At 41.4% G+C, this 22184-nt stretch overlaps 1 protein-coding gene across 9 annotated transcripts in view; it reads left to right on the top strand.

Annotated features, from left to right (window-relative positions):
- dnm1a (dynamin 1a) overlaps positions 1 to 22184 on the top strand; it is a 49894-nt gene that overhangs the window by 12705 nt on the left and 15005 nt on the right. For 5 of the 9 annotated variants that reach the window (XM_017407651.3, XM_017407647.3, XM_017407644.3 and 2 more), the window contains exons 3-16: positions 830 to 979; positions 1437 to 1640; positions 2274 to 2372; positions 3650 to 3810; positions 3881 to 4023; positions 4106 to 4241; positions 5504 to 5571; positions 6020 to 6158; positions 11857 to 11943; positions 13111 to 13181; positions 13262 to 13313; positions 14195 to 14206; positions 16011 to 16040; positions 16296 to 16409. In XM_017407651.3, coding sequence (XP_017263140.1) covers positions 830 to 979; positions 1437 to 1640; positions 2274 to 2372; positions 3650 to 3810; positions 3881 to 4023; positions 4106 to 4241; positions 5504 to 5571; positions 6020 to 6158; positions 11857 to 11943; positions 13111 to 13181; positions 13262 to 13313; positions 14195 to 14206; positions 16011 to 16040; positions 16296 to 16409 — 1466 coding nt within the window. The remainder of the gene's footprint in view (positions 1 to 829; positions 980 to 1436; positions 1641 to 2273; positions 2373 to 3649; positions 3811 to 3880; positions 4024 to 4105; positions 4242 to 5503; positions 5572 to 6019; positions 6159 to 11856; positions 11944 to 13110; positions 13182 to 13261; positions 13314 to 14194; positions 14207 to 16010; positions 16041 to 16295; positions 16410 to 22184) is intronic. The other 4 variants (XM_017407650.3, XM_037979464.1, XM_037979466.1 and 1 more) reach the window with 2 other exon arrangements.

The raw sequence follows: 22184 nt of genomic DNA, 5'->3' as shown, positions 1-22184 counted from the left end.
TTGTAATCCCTGTTTGGATTGATAGAACACCCAAATCAAAAATAATAACCACCAAACTAAACACTGTCTACAATTTGCAGCTGCAGGAACTCAAATGTGATGCAAGCTATAGTCAAGAATGTTAAAGAAATTGTTGATAATTGTGTTTGTGAGGTCAAAGTAAGGTTTTGTTTTAAAGCACAGTTGATCTGTGCATCAATTTGCTACAGTTATCAAAAACTAAACATGTAATTCCAACTGAACAAAGTACAGCTTTAATCACTTCTTTTGCATTCATTTGAACAGCACAGCCAACTAAATGAAACACTTCCTTATCTGTGTGTTTTATAATGCGTAATGCAAACATGCAGCTGGAAAGACCCAGCAGGTGAGAAACAGCTGGAGTTTGAAGACTCCCCCTGCCATTTCCCTCATGGAAATCCATCCCTCGACACCTTTTCCACACTGTTTATCTCCGTAGACAGATGAGAACGATCTCTTGTTGCCATGGTTACATGTCACAATGATAAATCACAATCTGCTCAAGAGCGTTTTCTCACAGCTCAGTCATAGTGGGAGTCAGAAGATCTATTTGCCCTACAGATAATTCGGAGACAGACTCAGGGTTGATGGGTAATTTATTTTAATTAAGCTTTCACTAAGAGTTTATCTGAGTTTTCAGACTGTAAAATGTTGCATTTTTCTTTTAAAACAACATAGATTATGTCCTGCAAATATTGTATTTTCACTATTTTGTATCAACAGAAAAAGTGTTGTTTTTGTCTGTCACAACTAGATCCACTTTCTTTTTCTCTTGGTTATATTCTCTCTCGTCTTCTGTCTCGTCTAGAATATGCCGAGTTCCTCCACTGTAAGGGCAAAAAGTTCACAGATTTTGACGAGGTTCGGCAGGAGATCGAGGCAGAGACCGACCGTGTCACAGGCGCCAACAAAGGCATCTCCCCCGTTCCCATCAACCTGCGTGTCTACTCGCCTCACGGTGAGGCTCAAAAAACGTCTTTTTAACGAGACTTTGGGATGACGTGCAAGCTGTTTTACTTCTGTGTTAAGTGTAATTTTAATCTGTTTTTTTTAAAAGACAGGCAATAGTATTTTTGCTTCTTTCTTTGTCTGTGTGTGTGTGTACATGTGTCTGTCTGTTAGCAAAACATCTAATGAACCACGAGAGGGAGTTTAACGAAAGCTTCAGGAAATAATCATGGGATGTTCATCTACAACTGATTCATTTTTGGAGCCAACCCAATACAACCAGCTAACTTTAGAAAACCCAAAATGGCTATAATTCAGTCATTTTTACATATATTGTGCTTAATTCCGACGTGGTTATAGCTGAGAGTCATTCTCACATCTCTCCAAGTGCTACTTCGTGTGCGAGATCTTTACATTCCATCAAGGACTGCTAGCGTTTAATCTTGACCTGTTTTCCCTCTCGACAGTGCTGAACCTGACTCTGGTGGACCTGCCGGGGATGACAAAGGTCCCGGTGGGCGACCAGCCTCCCGACATCGAGATGCAGATCAGAGAGATGTTGATGCAGTTTGTCACCAAGGAGAACTGCCTGATGCTGGCCGTGTCCCCGGCAAACTCCGATCTGGCCAACTCTGACGCTTTAAAGATTGCCAAAGAGGTCGACCCTCAGGGTGAGTGTATGCATACGAGCGCGCACACACACACACACTAACACAGATTTAACAGAAACATATAGTCATTGGTATTTTTTCCACGTTTACCTATGTAACTATGATACACTTTTTTATTATCTGCTGGGAAAAGGTAGAAAGGTTATTATATATCGCCTGCTGCAATAAAAGGAGGGTGGTGGGTGATGTAATGTGTGTGTGGGTGTGATGTTTGTCTGTCTGTTCACATAATTTTTCACAAAACACTCAATAGATTTTAATGAAATTCTGAATAAGTAATCATTAGATGTCCATAAACCTGATTTAAGATGGCTGCCACAGTTAATTGGCTGTAACTCAGACAGTTTTGCAGGTAATGACCTAAATTTTGGTGTGGCAGTAGCTGAGAGTGATCACCAACACATAGTCTGAGCTCTAACAGTTCATGTAACATTGTTGTTTAAAACTTTTAAAAGGTGGTGGGCGTCATGCTTTCTATCAGTGAATGCTAGTTTCATTTTTTGTCATTTTTCTTTGAGTATTGTTTAATTATTTAACTAGAACTTTGATGTTTTATGCACTGCATCAGATGCTGTGGTCATTAGAAATAACTGATTTGTCCTGGGTTTTGTCCTACGATTCTCTTTCTTGTAGGTTTGAGGACAATTGGCGTGATCACCAAGTTGGACCTGATGGATGAGGGGACAGACGCTAAAGACATCCTGGAGAACAAGCTGCTTCCACTCCGACGAGGTAAACACACACACAGACACAGACATGTGTTTTACACACAACATTTGCATTTTTTCCCTCCTTGGTGCAGAGACACATGGTTTCCCTCTTGTGGTAGTAAGGCAGGCGTACCCAAAGCTGGTCAAGGCTGCACCAACTAGGGGAGAAAAAAAAAACGATGAGGAGAAGGTGGGAGGGAGCGTAACAAAGCAGGTCTGAGTCAGAAATCACAAGTCAAAAAGTTAGAAGAGAGAATGAGTTGGCAGAAAGAGGAGAAACACTCTTGGAAATGTGTCTTGTGGGTTTTTGTTCTTGCCATGTGCTGATGTGGTTCTTTACTTTGCCATTTGCACTTGGTTAGACCCCAGGCATGCGCTTTGAAATGCTCTTCATGTCCTTTGTTTCTTTTCTCCACCTCTCTCTCTCTGTCTAATGCCGTGGATGTTCACATTTCCAAACCGGCTGGCTCAGATTAGCCTTAGTTATAAAACATGAAACGGCTTTAAGCAGAGCGAAGCACCAGGAAACCTAATTGGAGGTGAAATGGAATCATTGTGACCTGACTTTTCCTGGTTGTTGTTATCATCTACTAAACAAAGGCAAAGTGGTAATGTTTTTCCCCTCTATAACTGATTTATTTTTGGAGTCGACCTAATTCAAGATGGCTGCCACAGCTAATGACCTTGGCCTTTACAAACATGGCTGTACCTCAAAGAATTTTACAGATATTGAGCAAAAGTTTGGTGTGGTTAGCTGAGAGTCATTCACAACATATACCCCAAGTCTTAATAATTCATGCAAGATTTTGCCATATTGCACGGAATTGTTATTATAAAGGTGTGACCAAAAAAAGCCACAACGCCACCATTTCTCAGCATAAGATGATCTCAGTTAAATGGTGGCTGGTGACATGCATTCCTTCAAAGAATGCTAGGTTTTTATTTTTTTTCCCATCTGTCTTAAAAGAATAAAGATTTTTTAACTTTGTAAACCATTTCCCCTTGCTTTCTCTCTTCTGCTCGCCATCCGTTTTATTCTTTTTCCTGGCTGTCTTGAAAAGCTTTTTTTTCCCACAGACTAACATTGTGAAACACCTCCAGAGCAGTTGGATCCTCTTGGAGCTGTTCTCTCGGAGTAAAAAGTTTATATATATGAGATAAGAGTGCAGAAGAGTCCAAGTTTCCTTCAATTCTCCTGTCCAGACTTCTTTCTTTAGCAAGTCATTAAATGAGTTTTCTCACAGTAAATCTATGTTGCGGATGATAAAAGTTTGTTGGACTCTTGCCTCTCGTGTCCAGGTTACATCGGCGTGGTCAACAGAAGCCAGAAGGACATAGATGGAAAGAAGGACATTAATGCTGCTATTGCTGCTGAGAGGAAGTTCTTCCTCACCCACCCTGCCTATAGACACCTGGCTGACCGGATGGGCACGCCATACCTCCAGAAAGTCCTCAATCAGGTGAGCAACCACGGCACTAACATGTTTCTTCTATCAACGCCGATCTAACACTGACCTTTGACATGATCAGCAACTGACCAACCACATCCGTGACACCCTGCCGGGCCTGCGGAGCAAGCTGCAGAGCCAGCTGCTCTCCATAGAGAAGGAGGTGGAGGAGTACAAAAACTTCCGGCCCGACGACCCGTCACGCAAAACCAAGGCTCTCCTCCAGTGAGTGGCCGAGCAGAAACACGGGAAGGTGCGCAGGCAGACGAGCGCGCTCGTTAGTACACGCGTCTCCATCTCTTCGCAGGATGGTGCAGCAGTTCTCTGTGGACTTCGAGAAGTGCATAGAAGGTTCTGGAGACCAAATCGACACGGCTGAGCTGTCAGGTGGAGCAAGGATCAATCGAATCTTCCACGAACGCTTTCCCTTTGAGCTGGTCAAGGTGTGTGTGACCTCCAGACACTGAGTGCAATCACACTGTTTACTATTTCCTGGTCATCCAGTAAGATTTGTTTATTAGTTTATTGCCAGTTGATGAGATAGTTTAAACAGAACTTAACCAAACAGATTAATTATTAGTGTTTAAAAGATGAAAAAGACACCTTATATGCGCCATCGTGTTTCGTGCTAAAATCTTGAGGAGGTAAAAGAAATAGCTAAGGGATCAGTAATAAAACTAATCCATTAACACATCAAAAGAGCGAACAAGGCTTTCATTTTTAACACTCAGTGAATAAAAACGTGGTGACTGACTCTGATTTTTGCAGAGTCAGTCATATTTGCACCACAAATAATTCTCAACCTGACTGATTCAAGTTTGCATAGCTACATCAGTTTACTTGCTTAGCAGGCTTGACTGAAATAGTTTCCGTTTGGACAACCTTCCAGATGGTTCTGCGTCACAAACCACCTGATACGACAGGTTTATGTTGACTGGTTACAGCAGGAAACGTCAGGGTGGGATTAATAGCACTAATGATGTCTCAGTGAATCAGTGCCGTGAGCTAACATGAGCAGCAGCAGGACATCATCCATCATTTATAAACCTGTGGATTTCCTGCTATGAATTTAGCTAAACTGGCTTCAATAAAACAGAGGATTCTACTCCTTTATTCCTCAAGGACTGACCTTTGAATTGCATCTTCACTCATCCTCTTTACTGTTTTCCGTTCGATTTTGTCTCCTCATCCACCTTCTCCATCCTCTGTCTTTTCCTCTCTACGCCATCCAACCCTTTTCACCTCGTCTCCCTCCAAGTCATCCCACTCTGTCTTTTCCTTCCTCTCTCGTGTCCTCTCTCGCCCTCCCTCTGAGGGTATAAAACTTAATGTCCGCAGAAAAAATGCCCTCTGGGTTTCCCACCAAGAGGACAGAGCAGGTTGCTTCCTAATCAGAGGATTAACTGAAAACACACAATAAAAGCTACATTTGAAGTCGATTCAACATCGTGTTTTATGTGTTACTTTTTAAAAACAAAAAAAATGTTTTGAAAAATAATCTAAAACCTGAAGGTGCATGTGATGTATGTGGCGCTGCAGTAAATAAAAGAGGGAGCTAGTTGAGCAAATTTATTAAAAACAGATGGTAAGAGAATAATACATGAGCTCGCATGGAGTCTGCTTTGTGTTTGCCAGAATCTAAAGTCACTGTGTGTGTGTGTGTGTGTGTGTGTGTGTGTTTAATCTGCTTTCTGTCTGGTTTCAGATGGAATTTGATGAGAAGGAACTCCGCAAGGAAATCAGCTACGCTATCAAGAACATTCACGGCATCAGGCACGTCCGCCCTTCACTTCCCTCCTCTGTCCTTCCATCCTTTCTTCCTCACTTCATCTTCCTCCGTCTTTTTGTCTCGGTTACCACGGCTGCATCTAACAGCCTCTCTAATCCAACCTAAAACCATTAGATTGATTGCTCTGCTGCAAGCTGAGATCAAAACTACACTCAAACTATGAAGTTTGGGGATCAGATGGTGATCAAATGATACTTAATATCCCTTCTTTTTTCATGTGCTTTGATTTGTTCATGTATTCATGCTAGTGTATTTATATATATATAAATATATTGGTTTGGTTGAAGTTGGAGTGGGAGGGCTTAGAACTGGAAAATAACTCTTCACAATTAACATTCTTCTCTCTGCCTCCTCCCTCCTCCTGTCTTTCTGTCTCTCCACCCACCTCTCTGGTCTTTTGGCCCCGTGGCTGGTTCTCTCCGTGCCGGGCAGAACCGGCCTCTTCACCCCGGACATGGCCTTTGAGACCATTGTGAAAAGGCAGATTGGGAAGATTAAAGAGCCTTGCACCAAATGTGTGGACATGGTCATTTCTGAGCTAGTCATTACAGTTAGGCAGTGTACCAGAAAGGTAAAAAAAAACGACATTAAAAAAAAAAATCACAAAAAACAGTGGTTAGCACTTGTTCGGCTTGTGCTTCCGTCCCTTTTTCCTCAAAAAGCCCCTCAGTTGTTGATACCCTTGTTGCTGTGACCACCTGACTCTCTCCAGCCCTTTGTTGTTGTTGGACAGCGAGGGGACACCTGGAGTGGCAGGGTGGCCTGCGGTTTACCTGCCTGCCTGCCTGTTATACCGCTTTTGGACAGGTTTGGCTGGACAGGCTGCCTAAGGATCATAGTTGTGCCGAAGAAATCCAGTGTGGAAGCTGAGCAGTCATCAAAATATGGTTGCTGATCAAACATAAAAAAAAAAAACAATTATGACAAAGTAACTACAACTTAGGGTGTAGTTGTCTTCATTCACTTTTTATTTCAAATAGTGTAAGATTTGCTTCGTAAGTGAGATTAATTAAAATAACTCAGACTTTCCAGCCTTTTCAGACACAAATTCATTAAATCATTTGTTTATCTTTACAAATTTCCTACAACCGTACTGGATGACGTCAGTTTCCAAACTTTCTCGTGTGCGAGACTGCAGCCATGCACCTGAAGACATATAAAACCCCCCAGCTTAACAGCTCTTCAGTGTGTTACACATTTGGATGGCGGGCCAAGACAAATGAGCAGTAGCCTTTATCCAAATGGATCCGCTGTGACTGAATGATTTCAACAACGGCTGGGCTGCGGCAGCTCGGAAGGCCGCGGAGAATAAATGTTATGATGAAAGACTTGAGCTAAAAGTCAGAGGAAACAGAGTTTAGGAGGGGGGGGAAGAAAGGGTCAAAGCCAGGAGGGGTGGGGGACCGGGGGGTCTTGGCTGAGTGTCCAGGTGCACATCTGCAGTCTTGTCATGTGTTGTTGCTTTGAGTTTTGGCTGGTGGAGTCGTGCAGGCTGGGGGGATCTCTCTGTTTCTTACTACTTACCTCGTCTTCTCTTTCTGTTCCCTCTTTCCTCTCAGAGAGAAACTCCAGTGCTGCCCTGTTTTAGAATGGCTTCAGGGAAACCCAAATATCTCACTTGCATTTTCTGCCTTCTGCGCCGTTTGTCCCTCCAACCCTGACACCTCTCTTCGCCTCTTTACCATCTTCAATCTGTCATCTTTTCTCTCTCGTCTTTCCCCCCCCTAGTCTGGTGATTGTCTCTCTCCTTTAACCGTTTGGCGCTTTTGCCTCTTCGTCTTTCTTCGTCATTTCCTTCTGTTTTCCCTCGTCCAACAGGGTGGGGCTTTTTTTCACCCCTGACCTGACCTTTGAGGTCTTAGTGAAAAAGCAGATCCAAAACCTGAAGCGTACCGATAAAGTAATGGGAGGTGAACTCACCTCCACCATACACAAGTGTAGTCACGTTTCCCAAAAGTAAAAAAAAAAGACACTTTCAGTATTTCTGTTAACCACAGAGGTAGGGGTATGCTGATGGCTGGAGTGGATTTTATCCATATCAGAAACAATTCAAAGTCATTGTGGAATACTTGTAAAAATTATGTTAGTACTAATTCAAAAGCTGGTGAACGTCTGCCTTCTTTGCCGCATTTCTAACAATTTTTGAGTAATGCTCGCAAAAATGAGCAAATTATGTGATTCTAATTTTTACTTTACCTCTGCTTGAACCTGTAACAGATAAACAGATGTTCCTACAAATATCATTAATTGACTAAAGCGATGAAGAAAGTCACATTTGGACTTGAGGTCCCAAAGGCAAAGCCAGGGCTCATTAATGCGTTTACATGTTAATGCTGAAAACATAAAACCAACGTGTGTCATGATTGTTGATCCGTCGTGGTGGCGCAAAAGTTTTATGAAATGACCAAAATCAACAACTTTTAAGATTTGTTAGCCAGAAATATTAACGACTGAATAAATATTTAAAAAAATGTTGAACTTTTGAAACAATAGCGCAGAGAGTGGTTGGAAATCTTCACAATATTAATGACTAATTTATGTAATTATTTAATAAAAGCTGAAGATTTGATTCAAATCTAAGATTTATCCAGCAAATATCAGTCTATCCTTACCTAATTTCATCAGAATCCTAATTAGACTTTAGGTGTCAGTTTTCTTTTGGAAGTTCTTGACCTTATATTACCAAATGCGTGATAAATATTTTTTTTATTTCATCTACTGATGTTTAAAAAAAGGCCCTTCAGTTAATTTGACCCAAATCATAAAACCCTGTTTCCAAAAACGCCTGGGCTCTGTATACATTAAAAATGTTTATAGAAACAGGAGGCACTGGTTTGAAAACTGTTTAAGAAATCCCTACCAAAATGAGGAAAAAGCTTAAAAAGTGAATTAATTGAACTCGTTTGCTGCTTGATGTAATCTTTCCCCCCCTCAGTGGATTTCAGTCTCTCTTGCCTTGTGCTAAAAGTTAAATTAGTGACAATTCTGGACAACGGGAAGATCAGTTTAGCACCTGGGCTTTGTCTTGCTAAAATCAGCAGTCCTTTGGTGAACCCCCCACCCTGTTTTACCCTAAATATGTGTAAAAATCAGCATTAAAGTCGATTTGGTAAACTTAAAAATGTGAATGGAATTCATCTCGAGGATCCCTCCGCCTCCCTCTCTCTGGTCCGTCTCTTGTTTACGTCATTGCACAGCAAGAGTTTAATCAAATATGACTAAAAGTTATTTTTATTTAAGGTAGCAGGACCTGCTTCAGTGGTGCCTTCACAGATACGTTAATAACTTGTGACCTTTGAACTGGGAGCTGATAATAGGCTGGGTTTTGAAAATCTCCTCTGGGGCGGGCCTGTGTTTGTAAAAGGCATTTGATAAGTTTTATTGTTTGTTAGCGCTGTGGGTAGGGTTTGTAGAGCTTCTTCAACTCTTAAATTGGCTGATTTGGTAGGCGGTGCAGCGAGTTGACTGGTTTTGATGAACCTTTCTCTGAACTTCAGTTTGTTTTAATAAGATTAGTAATGAAAAGCACAACTTTGAATTCAGCTTTTAAACTTAGATTTTCAAATCAATGCTTCCTGTTTTGGGTTAAATTCAGCGCTTTGTCTGTTTTGGAAACAGGTTTATATTTTTCTGTCTTCATCAGTTTGGTTAAATGTACCGGAGTGGCTGTGTAGTTTTCACTCACCGACTAACACACACACACTCTGAGCGTCTCTCTCTCTCTCTCTCTCTCTCTTTCCCCCTGTTTCTCTTTCGCCCTCTCCATCCTGTCATCCTCTGCACCTTTAATCCAGCTGCGACCTCCTTTGGATTTCTCTGCCCTGCCACACTTTAATCCCCCATTTTGATTTTCAGACACATACAGTATTTAAACATGCTGTAAAGCAGAATGCAGTGTTTGGGGAAAAATCCACAGAGGGGTCAGTTTGAAGTCGCACCCCCTCCTCCCCATCCCCACCTGGCTGTTTGCATTGCATGTCCGTCTGAGTTACTGAGTCCTTCTTCCTGATGCTTATTTTAAAATTAAAAAAAAGCTGATATATTTCCTCCGCTGTCGGTCAGCGATGTGTTTCTGCGGCAGCTTTTGAAAACCCCAAGCAAACACAATTTGCAACAGCCTGTCTCTGTCTTCAAGTTGCAATGCATCGTTCAGGTTGTGCAGATTATTTTGCTTTTAGTCGTTTATTTTTGGAATTTGGTGAAGGTGAAGGTGGGGAGATAATGTTTTTGCCTGTCAATCTAATTCAAGATGGCTGCCAGACACAATAAAGGCGAAAACTGTCAGTTTTACAGATATTGACGTTGAATTTGGAGTGGTAGTAACTGAGAGTGATCCCCAACACATATTCTGAGCACTAACATAATCTTAGTTTAAAATTTTGCTATTGACTATTTGAAGTCAACTTTGTCTGTCTGTTAGTTAAATATCTTGTGAACCACTGGAAGGATTTTGGTTAAACTTTCAGCAAATAATCATTATATTGACTTATACAACTGATTAACTTTTGGAGTCACTCCAATTCAAGATGGCTGCCGCAGTCAACTGACCTTTTAAACCACAAAAATGGCTACAATTCTGTCAATTTTACATTTTGTTTTGCTGAAATTTGGTCTAGTTGTAGCTGAAAGTCATTTACATCACATACTCCTAGTCCTTCTCATTGGGCAAGACCTTTGCTTAAAACTTTGGCGATAACTGTTGGAGTCAACCCTGTTTGTCTGTTAGCAAAATATTTCACGAGAAACTGGACGGATTTTAAAGAAACGTTTAGAAACTAATCACTGGAGGGACATGTACATTTGGTTAACTTTTGGAATCAATCCCATTTAAAGTGGCAGCTACGGCTAATCAATATTAGCCAACACAAAAATGGCTGCAGCTCATTCAGTTTTACAGATATTGAGCTAAAATTTGATGTGGTGGTAGCTGAGAGTCATTCACAGCACATACTTGGAAAGCTAACTTGTCTTGCAATGTCGCATGAGATCGCGTCTAACTTCGTTTACAAGGTTTGACCAGAACAACTCTAACTCCAACTGGTCTCATCAATAAGATGATCTTAGTTTAAAACTTAAGCGTTTAAGGTGGCGGGTGATATGCATTTCTTCAAAGAAATGCAAGATCTTTATTTAGATTAATTTCTTTTAAAAGCTTTTGCAAATTTTGTGAATTTACAAACTTTAAGAGCCATCAGATGTGCCTCATCAGCTAGGTTTCCATTTAGTAACGAGCCAGTGTTGACAGTATTTACTGCTGCCATCTGAATGAAGTCAGCCCAATGGCACAAATTACAGTTCATCCTCAGCTGGCTTGACAATCTGTGTTGCAACACGGCATCCTTTATCCTTGAACCTCCAGTTTGGGCAAGAAAAACCTCCCCAGAAAAAGGAAAAAAAAAAAAAAAAGGGAGGAAGAACAGTGGAGAAAACCTCAAAAATTCATGTATTAGTTTTTGTGTCTTTCCACGCAGCTGCAACACGTGAAGAGCTGAAAAGCATGACTGACCTGCCTTTAAAAAAGTGTCGCTCGTCATCTGTTTGAAACACTTTAAAGGTCGCGGTTTGACCTTTAATGCCAGGACTCTTGCCGCCATTTATCTGGATGTTCTGACCCGTTCTTTTCCAGCCTCATCTGCTCTGTAATTGGACCCAGGAAGCAGTAAATCAAACCAGAAAGTGGTTCATTGATACCCGTCTCCCTCCCCTCCCAAATCAACCCCATCTGACAGACATGAAAGATGCATTGTAACTTGCATGGAAACAGCAAACATTTATCCTTCTCTTGCATTGTGATTTTGGTTTTTGATTCTTTTCTTTCTCTCCCCCCCCTCACACTTTGGCTAATGTGTTTGTGTCACATTGGAGGCCCACTAATGTCTGTGGGTTTGCAATGAGCTCATGGAAAAAGACTCGCAGTGTGCTGGGAAAGAAGGCTTTTCTGCCAGGAGCGCCGGTTATGCTGTGTTTGTATGGTAATATCACAGACTTTGCTCTGTTCCTTTGCATTTCATCCATGCTGGCAACAAATAGACACTTTAAACATGAGATCTAATTTTCAAAAAAAGAGAATTCCCCCCCTGCTGGTCAGGATGTGCAGAGAATAGAGCTGAGTCTGGGATATCCCCCAAATTCCCTCAGAACGCAACGTGTTTAAAAGTCTTTCTGTATTTTGTTGTATCAGTGCTGTGTTCAGTGAGATTCTGTGTGTGTGTTGATGTGTGTGTGTGTGTGTGTTTATGCTACCTACCTGCTGGTTTTTGTGCTTGCAGCTGGCTCAGTATCCCATGCTGAGAGAAGAGATGGAGAGAATTGTGACTCAGCACATCAGAGACAGAGAAAGCCGCACCAAGGACCAGGTACTTCCCTCGCCACTCCTCATCTTTCAGATGGTGACAGGAAACGTTGCCGCCACAACATCCAGAGAATTGGCTTTTGCCCACGTTTGCCCTTTCACACGTGCACCACAAATCACGAGATTCTCTGCGTGAGCTGTGCTCTCGCCACTGGAAGTTGCCTCTGGGTGAAGCCCATAAATAACAGGACGTAATGGTAAAAGTATGCTCCGTGACCTGCAGTATTTTGTTGAAATCATAAATAAAAATCTCAACTTCACTTTAGATTTAAAGAATACGACCAAGTTTCGGGTGATTCTCATCAGAAAAGTGCCTTTATTCTTATACAAATAATAAAAAGTAACTATAAAAGGATTGCTTTGTCAGAAAATTTAACTAAGGACAGTATCTGGTCTAAAGCAAGTGATTTATTTTTGTTATTAGTACGCGTTCTTATGACCCAAGTGCTTTCTACTTTCCCATACTAATATTTATCTAGAGTCTAACAGTGTGGTGCATCTGACGCTGATATTTGCGTCCTCACGTGCAGAACCTCTGGGTCAAGTTGACCACAGTTTGGTGCGTCAGTGCTTTTATGAGAGAGGCTTTCGTAGCCTTCGTGTGCGGTGACCGATTCACTTTTATTGTTGGAAAGTTTCTCAGACAGCCGGAAAAAGAGGAAACTATCCTGTCATCCACCTGTTTGACACTGAATGGACATTGTTGGGCCAGTTAAAGACTGCCACACTGTCCTAACCCCTAAACAATAAAAGTCAGCGTTTTCATCATGGAAGTAAAACAATTATATCACCCAATTGTTTTTGAATATCATGCGTGGTACCAATAAAAGGTGGATTTGTTTTCTGAGTTGATTAAATTATGTTTTTTTTTTTAGTTTTTTGCCTTTTAGATTAAAGCTGCTTTGAGATATTCATGGCTACTTTTTACTGATATTAAAGTACACTAGAATATTGTAATATTAATAAAGGAATAATACATAAATAAATGTATGTCACAACTAGTGGGATTCATTTTACTGCTGAGGTTTAAATGCGAGTTTTAACATCTATGTCACAGGTTTGAGTCTCTGCTTAGCATGAATCAAAGCTCTAAAGCCAAAATAATTTTTTACAGATTTACAATTACCGTCCAGAATCTGAACCTTCATTCATTTGTCTCTTTTTTGCTCAGGTGTTGCTGTTGATCGACATCGAGTTGTCCTACATGAACACCAACCATGAAGACTTTATCGGGTTTGCCAAGTGAGTTTTTGTGCCAAAGACGCTAAATGTCAGCATTACGAGGCTCGTCGGTGTCCTCTGATGGTCTGTTTGTTGTGCAGCGCTCAGCAGAGGATCAACCAAATGAACAAGAAGAAGACAGCTGGAAATCAGGTACGCCGATCAGAAACATACGGCCGCTGTTGGATTCTGGGATTTTTTTTTCTTTTTTTCAGGACTCTCTGAGCCTGAACTCCTTCAAATGTGTTTGGTTAGTTGGACGACGACCAGACATCTTAATGCAGTTTTCCCCAAAGGCTCATTCCTGTCAGCGCTCAGTTCAGGGTTTCTGCTCATGTTAAATGTGGCACAGCTTAACCGTATTTTGTTTCTAGGAGCAACAGTCCGCTGCAACACAGGCCTGTGTAGTTCATGCTGCACGCTAATGTACAAAAGTTGTGCGATCATAAAACAAATGCGCCTTTTGGTGAAAGCCACAGCTGTGTTAGCACGAACGAAGAATGTTGGAAAATATCCGTGACACATTATCGTTTTCTGGGGTTAAAAGTTTTCAGAAACAGACTCGACTGGACTGGGGATCTTAAACTGCATCAGAAATGGTGACACCAAGATAAAACAAAATGTCAGTTTTCATTTATGAGAATAAACAGAAAGAAATCCAAAAGTATAAGTAGATGTTTCTAATTTCCTTTGGAAGGTTTGTAGATTTGCACAAAAAATCTCTGCCTACCTCCCTCCAAATCTCCTTCTTTGTTAAATCAGTAACCAGCTACACATCACAAAAGCTCTAAAACAACAAATTTATGGATTTAAATCAGCTTTTGCATGACTTTTAATTTACTTTTAGGTGTATTTTACTGCACATTTTGTAGATGCTTCTTCTGCTTTTTGCACATTTTATTTAAACTCTTTAATCTTTGTGCAAATCCCTTTTTCTGGTTTTTTTTTTTTGCTTGTGTGTCCTCTGAGCTTTTCTCTATTCTTTTCCCTTTTCCCCCTCCATCATCAACCTCCCTGTGGTTTTTCTGCTTCAGGATGAAATCATGGTGAGTAGTGGGAGTGTGTTTTAAAGTTGCATGTCTGCAAGTACGCTTTTGTATGTATGAGCTCGTGTTTTTCTGCAGATACTGGTGTGTGTATATGTGGTAATTTTTATGTCGTTTTAGGGTAGAACTGGGAGTAAATATGAGTTTTTGTGTTTGATAAATAACAAGTCTCCTAAAACCGCTTTTAGATGGCAGGTGGCTGTAGAAAGAGACGCTTGGCTGCTTCCCTCGCTGCTCTTTTTCACTCTTCAGGCACAAACACATGCACTTATACACACAATTACACCGTAAGATGGTTAATGTGCTGCACAAGTCTGCCTGCAGGAAAAAAAAAAGAAAAAATAAGGATATTTCTCCTGTTATATAATCTTCTTGTGTCATTTAAAGGCTCAGTTTAGAGATGCTCAGTGTGGCTTAGGAGGAAAATTACCCCCCCGGCTGAGCTTGAATAGAAAGTTGGTTAAGGAAAAGTGAAATTTTGACTTTAATGATTCATTATGTTCAATTCCTTTTTGTTTCCCACCTCTATCAAACTCCTGCAAAGTAACAGAAAGACTCCAGGAAATACAAAACCTGCAGTGTGGCTCACATAGCACCCCCTTCGTTTTCAGTGGTCATAACAACTGTCTTGATTAGTGGCCAAAGGTTAGAGGTACACGGTAAACAAAGTGGTGAACTTCACTTCCTGTTTAGAAATGGATGTTGTTGGCCCTTTAGGACCCCACAGCTTCTGTTCTTCTCATTCAGCACCTTCAGTCCAGGAACCTTAAAACACTACTCAACAATAAATATACAGACCGGGGGGGCTAAAGCAGCCCTTTGTCCGTCAGTTCATCCCGGCTTATTGTGCAGAGTTGGGATAATAAGTGCAGCCAGGTTCTGATCAAACTTTCAGAACATTGTGTTTCATTTCCCAAACTTTCTGATAGTAAATGCATCACAGAAATGATCAAAAAACAGCAAAGTTACTCTCCATTAAATGTTTTCATAAGGGTTAGGACTATTTTCTGAATACATACAGTATCTCACCGAGGCAAGTTCAGCTATACCCGTTTATTCAAATCACGATAAGAAACATAAAACAGTTCATGATGCAGCACATGATTAGTTCCCCCAGTAAAGCTGAAGAAATCTCAGAGATTACAGTTTCACTGTGAACAAATGCCATAAAAGTACACCTAGAGATCGGTCAAAAGACTGGTAATAAACCTTTTTTTTTTCCTCTGCAACATTAACTTTAATTTTTGTCCAAAAAGTAATAAAAACTAAACTAAAACGCAGTTTATCCCTGTTTATAAAAAAAATGTTTGCTCAGACCTGCTGTGCCATGCTATTACTGTAAAGAAAGTTTTTGGTTTGTGACATAATTTTTTGGTTGAAACATTGTCAGACCTTTAAGAAAACAAAGAACATTTAGGCTTTTCTTTTAAAACAAATAATTAATAATCGTTCTGGATTATTGCCATACAATAAAACAAGTATTCTTAGGGTGATTTATGTGTGTGATGACCCCATGCCATCCTAAAAAAAATGGAGCTGAATGTCAGTGAAAACTCTAAAAATGAAATGCATCCCAGAATTAAATAAAACACCTGCATTTGGACGCATGACTCTAAAATACTTGCCATGAGCTATCAGTTGTAGCATCCCCACCTCCCTCTGCCCCACCCTGCCTGCTGAACCNCCCCTCCAGCAGGCAGCGATAATCTGCTGGTAGTTGAGCAGCAACCTTGGTGTATTTGCCCTTTAATGAGTGCCCTGCGTTGGCGTGGCTTTGTAATGTTCTCTCCACATTCTCATCCAGCCGGAGAGAGGAGTTAACGATCGGTACAAGGTAAATAACTTGCACACGACAACCTGCCTGTAGAGTCTGTAATGAGGAGAAAATGAGGGACCAGATGTAGAACTAACTGATGTGAGGAGTGTGTTTGGTCATGTGGGTGTGAGTTTTTGCAGCATCTTATCTCCCAATAAAAGCAGTTTCATTGAACTTTATCTGGAGGTGCTTGTATAATGAACATACGCGTCACATGATGTGCTTTGTTTATGATCAATTTTGTTACAATTCGTGGATTTGCCTGTTTCTCAGGTGATCAGGAAGGGCTGGTTGACCATCAACAACATCAGCATCATGAAGGGAGGAGCCAAGGAGTACTGGTTCGTCCTCACTGCAGAGTCCATGTCCTGGTATAAGGATGATGAGGTCAGCTTACACACACACACACAAACACACACAATCACTGTCAAGACAATACAAAAAAAGGATAGTGTTTGTGTCTATATTTACTTCTGTTTGCAGACATTTTCGATAGATCTCTGTGTGCACTGTCATGTCCTGAATTTGACTGTTAAAGCATCAGTCAGTGGCTTTGTGAGGAAAAAATAAAAGCCCAGTGAAGCACTGAAATGATGTGACAGCGTATGAGTACTTGGTGGACAGTTCCCTTTTTGACGTCCAAAAATCACGTTTGGAAGCGCACAGCTTTAGATTTATTTATCAGTATAAGAAATGATTTGTATTGTATTACTTAGTTTCCAAATAGTACTTTAAAAAAAGTCAAGTTGTTAGCATTTTCCCAAACATCCCTGCAGCCAAATGATTTTCCAAATACTTTCACATTTTGAAGCCATTTTCCCCGTCAATGATAGGTCATGACATTGACACTTGGATGTTATTCTTTACTGTGCACCTTTACTGCTCAGTCTCTCATTTATGACTTTTCACGTTTTAAGGATTTTCAACAAATTACTAAACCAGAGGATAAGCTATAAATGTTTATCTTTTCCTGTTTCCATTCTACCTCATTCCTGGCAAAAAAACAAAACAAAAAAAACCATCATCACATTTGATGGTTGTCGTTTGCTTGTGGAAATATTTTGATCCGTTTTGTTACTTGTTGTGTCCCATGATGCTTTGCGGAACTGTTAGGAGGCACCTTTCGCGAGGTTATAGCCAGAGCCGCTCGTTGCTTGTGTGTGTTTGTGTACGTATGATGGAGGGTCCCCTTTCTAAAAAAAGAAAAAAAGAAAAAAAAAAAAGTCTGGACCCCCCAGCGTGTCAGACACCAAACCTGGCACACACATGTGCATACCAGAGCCCCCTGCCCCAGTCACAATTACACACACACACACACACACACACACACACACACACACACACAAACCTGCTTCTAATAAACTTACTTTATTTCAAAGGAGAGGTACAGACTGGACTGCAGTGGAGAGGAGGGGTGGAGGCAAGTTTTCGCTGGTTAGCAGCAGGAGTAACAAAGACCATGTGAAAGGAGAGAAAGTGTGGATGAAGAGGCATCACAGAGGGAGGAGGATGAGGAGGAGGAAGATATTTGTCCCATCTTCCCATCCTCTTCTTCTCTTTCTCATCACTACATCCTCAAATCTAAAAAAAGAAAGAAAGAAAAAAACCAAGAGGAGCACTTTTCTGTCTTTTTTTAACGTCTCAGTCTTTCCTCGTCCCCGGCCCTCCATCGTTCCTTTTCTTCTCCGTCTGTATATTTATTCAAACGTGGAACTATGAGGGCACATGGCGAACAAAAACCAAAACACTCTGCGCTGCTGCAGATCAGCTCCGAGCCTGGAGGGCACCGCAGTACTCTGTTTAAAAAAAAGAGAGAGAGAGAGGGGGAAAAAAAATGGACCTTTTTGTTATGTTTTCTGTCCAAGCTTAACATTTTACATAGGCCCCTCAATCACACACACCCACACATGCTACAAGTTCTCCTGAGGGCCTGTCCTGCAGACCTGTGCAGAGACATGCCAAAATAAACACAGTTGATGAAATTTGTATGTTTAGGATTAGAAGAGAAAGACAAATGTATCTCGGCAAGCAGATTTTGGAGCATCTTTTCTGCAGATTTAGCAGTTACACATCTACACTTGTTTCTTTACATGAGCTCCCAAAAACAGGGCGCCGCCGTTTTATTGACTGCCTCTCGTCACGGGGAAAACCCTTACTGTAGTTTGGCAGTGCACACTCAGAGAAACACACACACACTACCCCCAGACACTAATAATAACTTCGAACCCAACTATTGGTGCCAGGATGTTTTGGTTAGTGTGTGTGCTTTTAGAAACCTTCTGGTCTGCATTACCACAGCGTATGCCAGTTCTTCAAATCAGGCTGTTTTTTTTTTCTCGTATGAAACTCCCTTACAGCAAAGCCAAAAAAAGTGGGTTAGATGGAATACAGGAGAAAGGACAAAAGAAAAGGAAGCAAAAAAGTACAAGGAACTGTTTAACGTGTTCTTGATCAATAGTTCTTGAAGATTTCTGAAGGTTTTTTTTTTTTAATCTGTCTTTGGGCTCCAGCTGTTTTTTCACTCATTTTCAGTACCTGGCAGTTTTCAGAGGCATGTATGTTTTTTTTCTTTCCTTTTTTTTGTAAAGCCACTTTACTCTGACCTATGAATTATTCAGCAATAAAAAAAGGTCTCTAAACTCAAGACATGAACCAGTGTTCAACTTTGCAAAGAGCCCATTTTAAATAGGACCTTCAGCCACTTTGTTACCACAAAGACACAACTTGTTCCCATTTTTAAAAAAAATCAAATCTATAAAAAAAACTTGTATTTTAGCACCGAGAAGGGGATTTTCAAAGTGACTTATCATCCAGATGATCAACCAGACGATGATGCATCTCTCAGGTCCTGTGCCAGTTCTTTGCTGGCTTTTCTCCCCTCTGTTTTCAGAGATGTGACTTTTCGAATATGGTCTTTCTGTTGTAGATGTTTTTTTTAAGTCTGACACTTTTTCTTCTTGTCCTCTACTTTCCTCATTTATTAGACACGCAATGCAATACACTGTCATAGTCCAGTGCAAAAACTGGACAGAAAATGAGTGGAAAAAGCATCCAGAAAATTAACCAAAGTTTGAAAGACTTTTAGAAAGCATGGAGAACTACTGACCACTTTAGAGGATTACAAGAAAATCTAGCTCCTTGGGAGCAAAGTAGAAAGAAATCAAAGGCCAGGTGTTCCTTGAAGGAATGCACGTCATCGTTGTTGTGTTGGTCAGTGTCTTAGTTTTGGCGGCCATCTTGAATTGGGGTGACTCTAAATCTTAATCAGTTGTAGATGTGCATCCAATAATAGGTTACTCACAGCCTCTACCCCAACACATTTAAGCTCTATATCTGTAAAACTGACCGAGTTCTAGGTACTTTTGTGTTTGCTAAGATTGCTTATCTGTGGCGGCCATCTTAAATGGGGTTGACTCCAAACCTTAATCAGTTTTAGATGTTCATTCTATGATTCTTCTGAAAATCCGTCCACTGCTTCATGAGATATTTTGCTAACCCTACACACAATCGAACACACACACGGACGTCGACAGAAACAATGTCGCCTTTCACTTTTGGCAGCAGGTGATAATTAGGAATAGGTTTAAGGCTTTGGCGCAGTACTATATAGTTTTTTTATGGGTGTGTCTGTCCACTAGCTGTGTGTGTGTGTGTGTGGGTTTCCCTCCTCCTGCTGTAAAGCTGCCAGAAAGCCAGACTCGCCTGGTGATCCCAGCTGTAAACATCCTGGGGGGGTGGGCTACAGGGTGGGGGGGCAGCAGACTCTCCAGCATCATGTTGGGTATATGGTGTGAGTGCGTTTGCTGTTACATATGGATGTGTGTGTGTGTTTGTGTGCATGCTACAGCCTCTACACACTATTATAAAAAGTAGTTGAGTTCATGGTGGCGGGGGCTTTAAATGGAAACAGGTTGGTTTGTGGTTTTGCATTCCTGCACACAATGCTCTGTGATGGGACACCGTGTGAATGTTTCGGCCTCCTTTGCTTGTGCGCCTTTTGAAGAGTTTCAGATCAGACGCTGCGGCTTGGCTTTATCACACCCAGACGAGGCTGAAAGGCAAACTGCAGCTCCAGAAAAAAGGTAGAAATAAATAAAACATAATAGAAAGCAGAGAGTTACAGAGAGCCCTCCGACGTTTCTCATGACGTCAGCTACAAACATTAAAGCCGCAAAAAATTTTCTGGCCGTTCCTTTTTTTTTTAGCCGAGCTATACAAAGACTCGTAAAAACTGTGACTAGACAATAACAGAGTGGCTGCTCTTTCAACATTTTTGCAGGGTGGCTTCCGGCCTCTCTGCACATTACATGGTCATTTGAGGTAAATTTGCCACAAACTGGTGCAAAGAAAAGCAGAAGCATAATTACGTTTTCATCAAGGGTACAGCTTGACGCCGAGCAGTTACTCTGTTTTAGTTATTGTTTTGGGAACAGTTGAACTTTTTGTTATTTTTATTTTTGAGCTAGATCTTTTGCTTTTGAAGAAAAATAAACAACAGATTGAGAATGTCATTCAGCCTTCACTTAGATCTACATGAAAGGGATATTTATGTCGAATCCAAAGCCGTTTCTCTGGGAAATGCTTGCAGAAAGAAAAGCAGAGACCAATTTTCAAAAAGTCAAGTTTCTTTATTACAGGGATTTTAAAATAATCTCACAGGTTAAACTAGGTTTTCGGAAAAAAAAACAGTTTCCAACATTTAGGGCTGTTTTAATCCATCCTGGCTGAGGTTCATGAGGTTTAGGCCTCTGTGGTGGAACCTTTGGGAGCTTTGTTGAGGTTTGTGTCCATGTCAGTCCAGATGGAGAAACGGTGCTTCCTGCTTCCATGCGTTTGTCTGCTGGAAGCTCTCCGAAGTCTCATTTCCAGCCTTGTCGTGCTTCCCCGGCCAGCCTAACCAATGTGCAGACTACTGTACAACCACAACTTCCTGAACAGGTAGTCTGAACACTGGGCAGGCGAGCTGGGCGGCCCGAAGGACTCTGAAGAGAAGATCCGCTCGCAGATTACCAACGCTGGCAGGTTTAACGTCACAGAGCTGTACTCACTGTGATTTCAGTCTCTGACACCCCGGAGTCCGACTCGTCCCGCTCCCTGCCGCCTGTAGAGGAATGAATGAGGAAGAGGGGGACCAGCAGGGAGGTAAAGAAGAAGGAGAAGGTTAGATAGAGGTGATAGCCACTGATTGGCAGACTTGGTGACATTCCCTCCTGTTTCCTGCTGGGAGAAACAACATTCCACACCAGTCTGCACTGAGGAAAAACAAGCTGCAGAAAGGCTTTAGTCGTCCCAGTTGTCAAAAGACAACCGAAGCCCTCACTGGGGGGACCGATAATTGTGTTGGAATATTACTGGTCAGCAATACAGCAATTAATCGAAGAGAATTATTTTCTCTGGGAAAAAAAATGTAAAGAAGTGAGACGTTCTTCTGAGAAGTCCCTCTTTGCTGATTATGGCTCAAATCAGACAACAGATTAAATACAAAGACGAATGAAACTCGCTTTGAGGGTCGGACCTCATTTAGCCCACATTTGTAAAGCCTAATCTCAGCTTGACCCCACTTTATCCCAGGTCAAGACTGAATAAATAAGTCAGGATATGTCATAGAAGTTAAAAAACTCCAACAGCTTTGGATCTTAGTTGCTCTTATTAAGAATTTCTCAAGTCATATTTGCGGTCAACTGAGACCCAACACCTCCGTCTAAAGTTTTGTCTCCTTGACACATGTCAAACCTTCGGAAATTTCTTTTGAGGACGGAATACCTGTCAAATCTTCTGCTTGTTTCTCTTTGGACTTTGAGTGTTCCTCCTTTTTGCTTCTTCTTCTTCGCATCTTGGCTTTCTTCTCTGGTTAAGGTACGATTTCGTCAATGAGCTTCCGCGTCCTCTCGTTCGGCATTGTGCGAATTCTACCTTCCAGAGGGTAAAAAATAAAATGAAACAAATTTTAAAAATGATAAAAGGTCGCTCCCGCGGTGAGCCAGGTGGACCGGCTGGAGGTTCGACGTGGCAGAAGGACTGGCCACCAAGTTCCTCCTTCCAGAGACAGAAGGAGAAAAGGAGCGAGGGAGAGAGGAGATATGGAGAAGGAAAGAGGAGGAGCTCCTCGGCCCCCCATTTTTCCTCTCTCCTCTGTTCTTTCTGCCCCCCCTCCCCTCCCCT

The sequence above is a fragment of the Kryptolebias marmoratus genome, linkage group LG14, assembly GCF_001649575.2.
Source record: "Kryptolebias marmoratus isolate JLee-2015 linkage group LG14, ASM164957v2, whole genome shotgun sequence".
In the NCBI taxonomy this organism is placed as follows: Eukaryota; Metazoa; Chordata; class Actinopteri; order Cyprinodontiformes; family Rivulidae; genus Kryptolebias; species Kryptolebias marmoratus.
Note: the sequence above shows the minus strand (reverse complement) of the source record. Positions and strands in the feature narration are given on the sequence as shown.